The sequence below is a fragment of the Microcebus murinus genome, chromosome 21 (assembly GCF_040939455.1).
Source record: "Microcebus murinus isolate Inina chromosome 21, M.murinus_Inina_mat1.0, whole genome shotgun sequence".
NCBI classification, from domain to species: Eukaryota; Metazoa; Chordata; class Mammalia; order Primates; family Cheirogaleidae; genus Microcebus; species Microcebus murinus.
Window position 1 is genome coordinate 8,948,798 of NC_134124.1, and position 14,108 is coordinate 8,962,905.

General features: G+C 40.6%; 2 protein-coding genes across 2 annotated transcripts; both read left to right on the forward strand.

Annotated features, from left to right (window-relative positions):
* The first annotated feature begins 46 nt into the window (after positions 1 to 46).
* LOC105862581 (protocadherin beta-18-like) lies at positions 47 to 6,595 on the forward strand. The gene is given in 2 exon segments (XM_075996152.1): positions 47 to 6,112; positions 6,115 to 6,595. Coding segments are annotated over 2 exon segments (2,364 nt in total). The 5' UTR covers positions 47 to 4,227; the 3' UTR covers positions 6,594 to 6,595.
* A 2,773-nt stretch (positions 6,596 to 9,368) lies between these two features.
* LOC109729745 (protocadherin beta-15-like) lies at positions 9,369 to 14,027 on the forward strand. The gene has a single exon (XM_075996151.1). It carries the CDS (start codon positions 9,369 to 9,371, stop codon positions 11,778 to 11,780), a length of 2,412 nt encoding a protein of 803 aa, XP_075852266.1. The 3' UTR covers positions 11,781 to 14,027.
* The last annotated feature ends 81 nt before the right edge of the window (positions 14,028 to 14,108 follow it).

Below are 14,108 nucleotides of genomic sequence, written 5' to 3' on the forward strand. Positions count from 1 at the left end.
AATAAATACTATTATAGACTAGATGATTTCATAAAATGGAATTTCACTTGCCATTGCAAAATAGGTGCAACAAATTCCAATTTCCTTAGAAATCTTTTTTCCCTCTGCTTCATGAAATTTGAACTGGTTTTATTTTGTATTGCAACAGGTATTTATTAGTTGTGTGGACTTAATTTAAATTGATGTTTAAAAAATAAAATCCTGAAAAGAATGGTTGGGTCCTCATTATCCCTCAGAGTCATAAGAAACAAAACCATACCCATGAAAACCACACGTAGATCAAACAAGTAAAAACTGAAGACAGAAGGAAAGAAGAATAGAATAAGAAGGTAGAAAAAAAGTGAAATGGAAAAAAGAATAAGAGTAGTGTATCTTTACTTCCACCATTATCCAATTATAAATGAAATTTTAAAATAGTAGTAAAATATTATGTTTCTAGGAATGAGCCTAAAAAGGAAGGCAGAAAACCTTTATTAAAAAATGATGTAAATAAAACAATAAATAAAATAATTAAATGTCTAAAGAAATTGAGAAAGATACTGTTTTCTTGATAGAACAACTTAACACAATAAAGAGCTATTCTTCCCAAAATAATTTATAAATTCAACATAATACTGATGAAATTCATGATAAGTAGGTAAAGATCTACAAATAGTTCCTAATATTAATATGGATGATAAAGTTTCACAAGGAGTTAAGATATTTTTAGAAAGAAAAATGGGGCAATGCCTAAAAAGAAAAATAGGTGAATGCTTTACATTATAGATATTAGTACAGATTACAAATCTAAAGTAAGTATAATAAATCTATTTCAATGATTCAGAAACAGACTCACAAACTACCAGATAGAATAGAATCCATGGTCAGATCTTTAAATAAAAGAGAACTTGTTCATGATATAGGGGGTATAAAATTATCACATGGATTAATATGAAATCACGTGTACAGACTATGTAGAGAGCTTTCTGACAGTGTTTACTGAAATTTAACCTGTACATACTCTATAATTAAGCAATTCTACTTTGGGCTATATAATATGCCAGAAAACTCTTTCACAGCTTTAGAAAATGATGCATATAAGAATGTTTTCCTTGGGAAAGCAAAGAATAGTAATCTACTTACATATCCATCAGTAAAGCAATTGATGAATAAAATGTATAACATGTTGGTAAAGGATTATTATGCAGCGATTAAAATAAGTGAACTAGGTATGCAACCACATGGATAAATCCCAAATGCTTTAAAAGAAAAAAGAGAGACTGAGATTTATAGTACTGTGAAATAAATAAATAAATATATATATATTATAATATAATTTATTCAACATGCAGTTTGGAAAGTTAATAAGATAAAAAAAATACAGAGGAGGTAATTAGAATCACAGGAATGAGTAAAAAGGTTTAACATATATTTAACCAGAATCACAGAAAGAAAAGGAGAAAGATTAGATCAGAAGCAATATTTAAATAAATAATGACTAGAAAATTTCCAGAATTAATGAAACATTGATAAACAGATTTAAGATCTCTAAATAAACCTAACAGGATCTATTAAAAAGATATTCATGTCTAGAAACATCATAGTTAAATTTCATAAATCCAAAGAGAATTTTTTTAAAAGCTATAGGAAAAACATTTAACCCTCAAACATTTGACATTTAGACTGATAGGTATGCTCCATGTTTCTCAACAGCCATAATGGAAAATAATAATAGAAAGTGAGATATCTTTAATGTGCTTATAGAAATTAGCAAACCTTTCTTACCTAAAGTGTCTAAGGGTCACCAAATAAGAATCAAATCAAGTTGATATCAGTCTAATTTTAAGTTAATCAAGATCACAGGAAAGAAGTGGTGTAAAGACCTTTTATCTCTCAAATATAACTTCTTAAAATTTTCCTCTTTGCCCATTCCTTGCTACAATTCTGTGTCCAGGAGTTTGACCTAATTCTGTTTCTCGTCCTTTTCCTCTCTAATGACAGTCACTTCTCCTCTAGTCTAGTCACTTGTGATTATGGACACTCTCTGGAAATGCAGTTTTTGAGAGCTGCATCATCTCTGAAATCACGAATTCAAACATACTTTTTTAAATCTATGATTTACTGTCTTTCTTGAAGGGCTTCAATCATCATTTATATCAATAAATCCTAAATGTGTCTCTACAGACCAAACCTCTTTCCTCAACCTCATTTATGTAATGGAAGATAATTTATATCAACATCTATATGGATGCTAACTAAACATGTTTTGTTACAATTTTTTTCTTCCTCAAAAACTAAACATATCTTCTCCAGCTCCATACCTGTTCCTCTCCGTTCTCCTCTTCCTGTGTTTACTCTATCAGTCAATAGCATTACACCCACTCAGTTCTCTAAGCCTGAAAACAAAGTACATTTACTTTTATTCTTTCTTGTCCCATTCCCTCAATTCCATGTCTACTCTATAACCACACCCTGTATTATTTTATCATTCTATTACAACCCCATTACTGCATTTCTAGTTGAAGCCCATATCATGTCTTACCTATATTACTGCAACCACTTCTAATCAGTCTCTGGCCATTAATCTTACTCCTCTCTAATTTGTTCTCAACTCTGAAACAGGATGATCTTTCGAGAAAACAAAAACATGATCATGTCATGTTTCTATTTAAAACCCTTTAACAATTTTACATTTCTACTTGTGTAAAGTCCACATGCCTTGGCACAGCTTACAAAATATTTGCTTATCTTTCCAATTTCAACTCCCATCATTTCTCTCCTCTTTCTCTATGTCTCCATCATATTGATCTTATTTAAGTTCCTCTAAAACACTTCTCTCATTTGGGATTTGTGCAATCATGTTTTTAGTTTGCCTGAAAAATTTTACCTCATGCCCAGTTTTTATTTGGATTGCTCCTACTCATTTTTCATGTATCAATTTAAAGTATACTTTCTCCAGAAAAGTCTGTCCTGTACTTCCAAATTCTTATTAAATGACCCTCATCCATGCTCTTATAGTAGCATGAACTTTCCCCATCATGACATTCATTATGCTCTATTTTAAATGTGTGAACATTTTTGTCTTTCTCTTTTATGGCAGGAACTTTGTCTTTCTGTTTACTGTTCTATCCCTAACAATAATCACCATTCCTAGCACAAAGTATATTCTCATAAATACTTTCTGAACTAATAAATAAATAAATAAATAAATAAATAAATAAATAAATAAAATATTTAGATCTGTGCCTCTGGAAAGCCTAGGTCTGCAAAATGGTGAAGTGCAGTTTCACAACTAAGCTGGAGTCTAGTTTGTTTAACTTTTTTTATGTTGTCAGAAACTGGACTTATTTTACTTTATTACTACTATTGAGCATTTATTTTCTACTCCTGCTAGGTAAGGCTCCTAGTGAGTATTCCTAAATAAATGGTATGATTTTCCCAGCCTGAAATGTCCAACCTCCCCCAAACAACGATTTGCATATACCAGGTGCAGTTTCAAGTGAATAACCTCATTCTTATCTTTTCTAAGATTATTTGATGATAGTTAGAGCTGAGACCTCTAGTTCCCATTTCCAATTTTCCTAAAAACCTCTTGCTTACATGCAGGAGTACTCTTAACTATCTTTAGTTGTTTTATATGCTGGCTTCACAGAGAGTTCACAATTTATTTGAGACAGGGACTATATGTTAAATATGCTTTTTATATCCACTACAGCTCTAACAGATTGTGGTTAATGACTGAATGGTAATAGCATCACATATCACACACACACACACACAAAAATGCAACTAAGAGGCATATATGAGGAGAAAATATAATTTAAATTTATCAACAAATACATGAGATAAGTTAATATTCTGTCTCAAAATGCAACTCAGAAAAGAAAATAGGCCTAGGAGGAGAAAATATATGATTTACATTTATCAACGAACACAGAAAATAAATTAATATTTTGTCTCAATCCTGAAAATCTTCAAAGTCGCATGGTGGCGCTGCAGGATAAGGTGGAGAAATTTTTGTAACAGTGTATGCTCTGGTTTCCCTTAACCGGTGGAACTGAGAGCGCTAGAAAAACAGGAGAAAAGAGGCTTTCAACAGAAAAGTAGGGCACCAAGAACACCCTTGCAACAGGATTACAAGCTTATAGATTCCCAGAGGTCCAAGCTGATGGATAAGAGGTGCAACTCCCAGAGCTGCTAGAGATTGAGCGGAAACGTTTCCGCAGCAAGACACTGGGCTGAGGAGTCATGGAGCCGGGAGAGGGAAGAGCTCGGCAGATAAGGCAAGTGCTGCTTTTCTTTGTTTTCCTGGGTGGGTCTCTGGTGTGTTCTGAGACTTGGAGATATTCTGTGGCAGAGGAAACAGAGATTGGCACCTTTATAGCCAACGTGGTGAAAGACATGGGCTCGGATAGAGAAGACCTGGCTGCAAGGGGGGCCAGAGTTATCTTTGACGACTATAAACCATACTTGCGATTGGATCAGCAGACTGGCAACTTGCTCTTAAATGAGCAACTGGACCGGGAGGCACTTTGCGATCTCACGGAGCCATGTATACTGCATTTCCAGGTGCTATTTGAAAATCCTTTGCAATTTTTTCGGGCTGAGCTTTTGGTCAAAGACATAAATGATCACACTCCCACGTTCCTAGACAAACATATACTTCTAAAAATCTCAGAAGTTGCTACTCCAGGAACTTCATTCCAAATGGATAGTGCTCAGGACTTGGATGTTGGAAAGAATGGTGTCCAAAACTACACATTAAGCCCCAATCCCCATTTCCACCTTAAATTACAAGACAGTGATGAGGGCAGAAAATACCCAGAGCTGGTCCTGGACCAATCTCTGGATCGAGAAAAGGAGCCTGAGCTTAGTTTGACCCTAACAGCCCTGGATGGCGGGTCTCCGCCCAGGTCCGGGACTGCACTGATTCGTGTTGTGGTCCTGGATATCAATGACAACGCACCCAAATTTGACACGTCGGTCTATGAGGTTCGGGTACCGGAGAACAGCCCTGTGGACTCCTTGGTCGTCAAGGTGTCCGCTACAGATTTAGATGCAGGGACATATGGAGAAATATCTTACTCATTTTCCCAGGTCTCCAGAGATGTGCGGAAAACATTTGAAATCCATCCAATTTCTGGCGAAGTCCATTTAAAAGCACTTCTAGATTTTGAGATAATTCCATCTTATATCATAAATATTCAGGCCATTGACGGTGGGGGCCTTTCTGGAAAATCAACCATTTTAGTTCGGGTTGTAGATGTCAATGATAACCCACCAGAAATAGCCATGACGTCTCTTACCAGCCCCATACCGGAAAACTCTTCACCTGAGGTGGTGGTCGCAGTTTTCAGCGTGCGGGACCAAGACGCTGGAGACAACGGAAGAATGGTTTGCTCAATCGAGGACAACATCCCCTTTCTCTTAAAGCCTACTTTCAAGAATTTCTACACCCTGGTAACAGAGCGCCCGTTGGACAGAGAGATAAGAACCGAGTACAACATCACCATCACTGTCACCGATATGGGGACTCCCAGGCTGAAGACGGAGCACACCATAACGGTGCTGGTCTCCGACGTCAACGACAACGCCCCCGCCTTCTCCCAAAGCTCCTACACCCTGTTCGTCCCCGAGAACAACAGCCCCGCCCTGCACATCGGCAGCGTCAGCGCCACAGACAGAGACTCGGGCGCCAACGCCCAGGTCACCTACTCGCTGCTGCCGCCCCGCGACCCGCACCTGCCGCTCGCCTCGCTGGTCTCCATCAACGCGGACAACGGGCAGCTGTTCGCCCTGAGGTCGCTGGACTTCGAGGCCCTGCGGGCGTTCGAGTTCCGCGTGGGCGCCGCAGACCGAGGCTCCCCCGCGCTGCGCAGCGAGGCGCTGGTGCGCGTGGCGGTGCTGGACGACAACGACAACCCGCCCTTCGTGCTGTACCCGCCGCAGAACGGCTCGGCGCCCTGCACCGAGCTGCTGCCCAGGGCGGCAGAGGCCGGCTACCTGGTGAGCAAGGTGGTGGCGGTGGACGGCGACTCGGGCCAGAACGCCTGGCTGTCGTTCCAGCTGCTCAAGGCCACGGAGCCCGGGCTGTTCAGCGTGTGGCCGCACAACGGCGAGGTGCGCACCGCCAGGCGCTGGGCGAGCGCGACGCGGCCAGGCACAGGCTGGTGGTGCTGGTGAGGGACAGTGGCGAGCCCGCGCTGTCTGCCAGCGTCACGCTGCACGTGCTGCTGGTGGACGGCTTCTCGCAGCCCTACCTGCCGCCGCCGGAAGCGGCCCCGGCCCAGGCCCAGGCCGACTCGCTCACCGTCTACCTGGTGGTGGCCTTGGCCGCGGTGTCGTCGCTCTTCCTGTTCTCGGTGCTGCTGTTCGTGGCGGTGCGGCTGTGCAGGAGGGACCGGGCGGCCTCGGGGGGTCGCTGCTCGGTGCCTGAGGGCCGCTTTCCGGGCCACTTGGTGGACGTCAGTGGCACGGGGACCCTGTCCCAGAGCTACCAGTATGAGGTGTGTCTGACGGGAGGCTCAGAGGCCAGCGAGTTCAAGTTTCTAAAGCCGGTTATCCTCAACCTCCCACCCCAGGGCAATGAAGTGGAGAAAGCCCCACCTTTCTGAATGGCTTTGAGTTCCATTAAGGGTCTGATTATGATGCAGAACTTTTAGAATGAGTCTAAATTTCTTTGAAATTGTATTCATTGTCATGTACAGTTCTTCAATTTGGGTAACTTCTTTTAACTTAAGAGTTTTCAGGAAGTTCAAAAAACTTTAAGTCTATTTTCTCCTATTCTTTATATTAACTGTGAAAAAATTAAGGGAGCAAGGATTTGCTTAGTCTTTGTTCCAAAATCCAACATCAAATCACGTATTGGGTTATACATCATTTTCCCTTCAAATTTAATTGCACACTGGGCTCATTCATATTTTCTTGGTGTTCTGACATTGGATCCTCTCACCAAAACATTTTTATATGGTTGATAGTATTATTATAGAGGAAAATGCATGACATGAATAAAAACATACTTGCTCATTATCTGGTTAGGTTGGTTTTTAAATCTGATCTAATTTAGGTTTTTCTAAAAAAAAAAAAAGCGTAATCAATCTTTCCATTCTACTTGCCTGCCAAATATTGCAGACAATTTTTTCTGCAGTTGAGTATTTTTATTCATAACTATTTGTGAACTGTATGTATTGCTGGTAAATGTTGTTTTATTAAAATAAATTCAAAATCATCTTTGGATTTAAGATACACACACGTGTGTGTGCACACACACATATCCAACCCATGTTCTTTTGTACTATCCAAGAAAGTTGATCATTTATCCCACTTTCTTTTTTTTTTTTTGCCTTTTTTAGCCATTTTTATTGGTCCAGAGTTAGACTTCTGATTAAAGCTGTAATAACCACATTCTCCAACCACCTAAGTTTGTGATTAAAATACTGTAGTTCATCTATTTTTTTGTTCTGGAATAAATGTTAAGCATGAACTAAGATAGCCATGTTTATATCTATATAGTCTGGAAACAGGGAATGGCTTCTAGACAGAGAGGAAAGGAGGGAGAGAAGACCAGAAGGAAAGAGTAAATGTGAAAAGGAATAGAGAGTGGAGGAGGCAGAAGCCTAGAAAACAGTAGAGACTAAGATAGCTACTCGGTTCTAGACCTGCCAGTTCCTGATTCCAGTTCCTCCTAAATACCCAATGTCTAATTGCCCTGGGATTCTACATTAAGACTATAGTTTCCTTATAGTAAACTTTCTCTTTTTTTCTTCTCCCAAAGTTCACATGTTGAAAAGTAAAAAAGAATAAAATTTATATGAGAGATAAAGATGAGAATGAAAAACTAACTTTGATCCATTAGCTTACTGACATAAGTACCAGCTTCTATTCCGTGATTTTAAAATGCATGGACATTCAAGGCACAGTTTCTTGGACAATTGATTCCACAATAAAGAATTTGGATCCATGACCAATATCTTTTCTACAAGAAAATTGTTCATCAGGTTTTTAAATGTGAGAAGCATGTTATCATATATTGAAAGTTTATTTAATCAAATTTATTTCACTGTGGGGAAGAAAATATTCTAAAATAGAATGTTGATTTGAGTGATTGGTGTCTTAATAGAATTAAACCAATATGAAACATAATTCTTACAATTGGCCCAAGCTGTTTTCCCAGTTAGCCAGGTAATTAGAATGCCAGAATATATGATAGTATATGTTATTTAAACATTGTTATAAAAACATTGGCTAAAGTTGGTGCCATTGGGAAGACCCCAGGTCTCTTCCTCCAAGATGTATTCCTCCTCTTTAAAAGTAAGAGAATTTCAGTTCCATCCTAGGATACCAGGATCTCAAGGTATCTATAAGAGATATATGAGTTGCTCACTAAAACTGAATTGAGATCTTTCCTAGTTGTAAATTAATCTGCTGTTTCAGATGGATCTAACTTATTTTCATCTGCACTTTATTCTTTACTTCAACTTCAGCTTTTATCTTTGACTATTTCCTCTTCAAGGTCTCAGTAAACCTCAGCTTCTATGTGTGTGTATCTTAGTTTTAGTAATAGATGTGGATGCTCTTTACAAATTGTTTTAGATAATGTAACAAATCATTATAACAAACTTACAAAAGTTCTTAGATAATATTTACAAATAAGTTATTCACAACTCCTTAAACTTATGAGTTTGCATAATAAACTAGTTCTAGCTGGTCTACCACCTAAGTTAGTACTCCTGAAACATGTGAATGAATCTCTTTATCTACTGTGCTAGCAGTGAGTTAAGAGTTTCATGGTGTATATTCTTTCTTTAATAGACTGATAACTGCGTATCTGTTTCTGCTCAATTTTCGTGGAGCACTTACTATACAATTTAATAGATATCATACTGTAAGTTCCATGAAGTCTTAGAAGGTATTTTTGTTCTCAGCAGCTAGTGCAGTGCCTGGTGTATAATATGAAATCAATAAGTATTTGTTGAATGAATAAATATAGTTAACTTTGCATTTGCATAATTTCCCAAAGTGTCTGGTACCATTTCCACATTCATAATCTCACAGAAAAATAGAAGTTACCATTTTAATTTATAAACTGCCCCATATATATAATCCGCGGTGTTGCGTTTTGTTTTGTTTGCATGAAACTAAGTAAGAACACATGTTGTGTTCAATATTTAGCAAACTAGGTTCAAGTACAACGCGTGGTGGCGCTGTAAGCTAAGGTTGCTGAAAAACAGACTTGCGCAGGGTTACTATTCTGACAGCCATAATGAAATCCACCAAAGACAAGAGGCTTTCTTAACCGCAATTTGCGTTGCGGCAAAGATTGATTTCCAAAGATTGTCTACAGACCCAGCACAGGCATCTGGATCTTCGTGGCTTTTGGTGTTGGAGAAATGGAGGCCGAAAAGGAGCGCTTTCCTAGACCAAGGCAAGTTCTGCTTCTCTTTGTTATGCTGTCTCAGACTTGGGCGGAGCGGAAAGGTTACACTGTAGCGGAAGAAACAGAGAGCGGTTCTTTTGTGACCAATCTAGCAAAGGACCTAGGGCTAGGGGTAAGAGAGATGTCCTGGCGGAGGGCTCGGGTAATTTTTAACAATAACAAAAACCATCTTCAGCTGAACCTTCATACCGGAGATCTGCAAGTAAATGAAAAACTGGATAGGGAGGAACTATGTGGCCCCGCTGAGCCTTGTGTGCTGCACTTCCAGGTGTTACTGGAAGAACCTTTGGAGGTCTATAAGTTTAAACTTCTGGTCAGTGACATAAATGACAATTCCCCTGTGTTCCCAGATGCAGAAATGATTTTGAAAATTATGGAAAATACTCCTCCAGGAACTGTATTTCCCCTAAAAAATGCACAAGACTTGGATGTAGGTGTTAATAACATTCAAAACTATACCATCTACCCCAACTCCCATTTCCACGTTCTCACCCACAATGGTAGCGAGGGCAGAAAATACCCGGAGCTAGTTCTGGACAAATCCCTGGACCGAGAGGAGCAGACTGAGCTCAGGTTAACTCTCATGGCGGTAGATGGTGGAGCTCCTCCCAAAAGTGGGACTGCCTTGGTCCTCATTGATATCTTGGACATCAACGACAACGCCCCTGAGTTTGCGCAGCCACTCTATCAAGTGCAGATCTCGGAGAATAGTCCCCTTGAATCCCTTGTGGTCGCTGTTTCCGCCAGGGATTTAGACACAGGAATACATGGGGAAATATTTTACTCATTTTTTTATAGTGATGACGAGATCGCCAAGACATTTGCACTTAATGAACTAACGGGAGAAATTAAAATAATTAGAAAATTAGATTTTGAAAAAACTGAGTCATATGAGATGGATATTAAAGCCTCTGATGGGACAGGTCTTTCTGGAAAATGCACGGTCATAGTACAGGTGATGGATATCAATGATAATGTCCCAGAACTGACCATGGTTTCAGTCCTAAACCACATCCCCGAAAATTCTCCTGAGATCACGGTAGCTCTTTTCAGTATTCAAGATCGAGATTCCGGGGAAAACGGAAGGATGGTTTGCTCAATTCAGGATAATGTTCCGTTCGTGCTGAAACCTTCCCTTGAGAATTTCTATAGGCTGGTAACAGAGGGAGCGCTGGACAGAGAGAGCCGAGCCGAGTACAACATCACCATCACTGTCACTGACCTGGGGACTCCCAGGCTGAAGACGGAGCACACCATAACCGTGCTGGTCTCCGACGTCAACGACAACGCCCCCGCCTTCTCCCAACCCTCCTACACCCTGTTCGTCCCCGAGAACAACAGCCCCGCCCTGCACATCGGCAGCGTCAGCGCCACAGACAGAGACTCGGGCTCCAACGCCCAGGTCACCTACTCGCTGCTGCCGCCCCGCGACCCGCACCTGCCGCTCGCCTCGCTGGTCTCCATCAACGCGGACAACGGGCAGCTGTTCGCCCTGAGGTCGCTGGACTTCGAGGCCCTGCGGGCGTTCGAGTTCCGCGTGGGCGCCGCAGACCGAGGCTCCCCCGCGCTGCGCAGCGAGGCGCTGGTGCGCGTGGCGGTGCTGGACGACAACGACAACCCGCCCTTCGTGCTGTACCCGCCGCAGAACGGCTCGGCGCCCTGCACCGAGCTGCTGCCCAGGGCGGCAGAGGCCGGCTACCTGGTGAGCAAGGTGGTGGCGGTGGACGGCGACTCGGGCCAGAACGCCTGGCTGTCGTTCCAGCTGCTCAAGGCCACGGAGCCCGGGCTGTTCAGCGTGTGGCCGCACAACGGCGAGGTGCGCACCGCCAGGCCGCTGGGCGAGCGCGACGCGGCCAGGCACAGGCTGGTGGTGCTGGTGAGGGACAGTGGCGAGCCCGCGCTGTCTGCCAGCGTCACGCTGCACGTGCTGCTGGTGGACGGCTTCTCGCAGCCCTACCTGCCGCCGCCGGAAGCGGCCCCGGCCCAGGCCCAGGCCGACTCGCTCACCGTCTACCTGGTGGTGGCCTTGGCCGCGGTGTCGTCGCTCTTCCTGTTCTCGGTGCTGCTGTTCGTGGCGGTGCGGCTGTGCAGGAGGGACCGGGCGGCCTCGGGGGGTCGCTGCTCCGTGCCTGAGGGCCGCTTTCCGGGCCACTTGGGGGACATTAGTGGCACGGGGACCCTGTCCCAGAGCTACCAGTATGAGGTGTGTCTGAGGGAAGGTTCAGAGACCAGCGAGTTCAAATTCCTAGAGTCTGTTATGCCCAACCAGCATGGTGCTCTGAATGACGTGGAGGAAAAGTCCGACTTTGTAAAGTGGTTAGGATTTAATTTGAAATCTGTTGAGGTTTCAGAGCATTCAGGGTAAAGTTTAGTTATTTCTCAATACACTAGATCTCCTTTACATTTTGTTTGTTGGTTTATACAGAATTTTTTTGGTTTTTACTGATTTCATCTTCCTAGTTAGGAGATTAGACATTTTCTTTGACTAAATCTTCATATTTAGTCTCCTTTTGTTCTTTCTCATTACTGAAAAGTCATGAATATTTGTTCAAATTGTCCACTATTCAACATTACAGCCTCTTGATTTGACGATGACCTCAGCTCCATGTTCAATTGTCCAGAAATTTTTTTCCATATTTTTGATGCTTAGAAGACAAGGATGATAATAAATATAATGGGTTATTAGTATACCTTCTGTTTAATTTGATGTTATGCTTGAATTTTTAAATGGAGAAATGTCTGCAAAAATTGCATGCTTTTGTTTCACAATAATATTAAATGGGAAAGCCTGAAGTTTGTCCCAGACTTAAAGATTTTTCTGCTCTTTATAACAACCTTCAGTATAAAATATATATGAGTATTATTGAATGATTATTAGATTATTTTAAGATTTTTAAACAATAGATCCCTTTTCTAGTGTCTGTCTAGCCCACCTCATTTTTTTCTGGAAACTTCTCCTATCTTTGGCAGAGGTGTACTGTTGTGACCACATTCATTTTATATGGCCCATCATCTCTGTCTCTGTCTCTCTGATTTTAGACAATTAGACAGGATGGTTGATATTGCTGATCCAAGTTGGTCCAATCTGATTCTCTCTGTTCAAGAAAATGGCTTTAGAAACCAGATGTAGTCTCTCCGTTAGGAACTTAACAAAAAAGTGATGTCATGTTTGGCTAAACACATGGAAAGAAGTACAGAAATTCTATCTACCAAGAGAGACAAGTAAAGAGGAGATGCCAAAAGAGTGACCTTATTGTATATTTTCCTGTTGTGGATTTTCCAGTCCCTCCCAAGTCTGCTTTCTCATTGGGTTTTTAGAGACAAATATGTGCTCTGTTAATAAATTTCCCTCTAATTAAGATACCTAGGTGAGGGTTTTTGTTGTTGTTGTCAAAAGCATGTTAGATATTCTTGCATGGTTGGTGAGTTAGAACTTTCTTACTATTAATTTGAGTGCTTATTGTGGCTTTTCATATCAATATAATCAGGAATCAAAAAGGTTGTAAAATATTAATAGTTTGTAAGGGACATGCACAAGATTTTGTTAGAATATACACTTTTGAGAAGAATTGAAGGGTCTTTCCAATGGTATAGTCTTCACAGTGTTTAGTATGAATTCTAAGAAAATTTCACTATATAAGAAATAGTTTGAATATCATTAGCATCGCGTAGTAGCTTTAGTATAAAATAACATTGACAATGTAAAATGTTTGTCTACAAGAGATGTATTTCTTATTTATATAATCACCATAAGCTTGTTGCTTTGTTCTTTCTTTTTATAATATATCCTTTTGCTTAGGGGGAGCTAGAGTATTTTGCCATTAATTAAAGGACACTTTAGATCATTCTGAGTTATTTCAAATTCAAAAGAGCATAGAAAATAGCTACTTGAGAATACCTGTCTTTTTTATCCAGGTTATATAAAAAAACTGGGATCCCAGCAAAAGAGGGGACTTCTGTGTAGGAGGAGAACCTATGTGTCACAAGTTTTTAAATTAAGTTGGATTTATTAATGGATCTATTCAAGAAATATTTGTTGACTTTCTACTCTGTGTCAGGGATTATTTTAGATGTTGGATATGCAGCAGTGAACAAAACAGACACTCAGGTGTGACAGAGAAGAGAAACAAGTATGTACATCTATACTATGTCAGATGGTAATAAATGCTAGGAAGAAAAAACAGGGTGAGACATATAGGAAGTGCCCTCGTGCATTTTCCCACAGTTTGAAAGTTTCATCAAATCGTAACTCACTGACGGTATATAGAGAGGAAACCCCATTGTAATGAACTTGTTGCTTTATCCTTGATGTAATTCAACCAATAGGAGCCTCGATTCTAGTACATAGGCTGCCTAGAATTTGAAAGAAATATAGAGGAAGTAATTCTTTTTTGTTGAGAGAATTTTAAGAAATAACATGGCTATATGTTATTAGCTTTTGCAAAATGAGTGATCACTTTTATGTCTTCTTTCACTTCTCAGTTTCCCTCTGAGCACCCCTCCCAGACTATAGGCAATAGACGGTGGGGACCATGTCTAGGTTGTTTAGTGATGTATTTCAGAGCCTGGCACACAGAGATCAATAACACTTCTTTGAATAAAGGAATGAAAATTATAATTGCATGACTTTGTGAGTACATTATCTCCCCCAATTTCCAAACTCTTTAGAATAGATGAGAGAGAATAGAACAAT

Excerpts from the sequence above, each read along its gene's own strand:
- LOC109729745 (XM_075996151.1), top strand. The coding sequence starts at position 9,369 with ATGGAGGCCGAAAAGGAGCGCTTTCCTAGACCAAGGCAAGTTCTGCTT.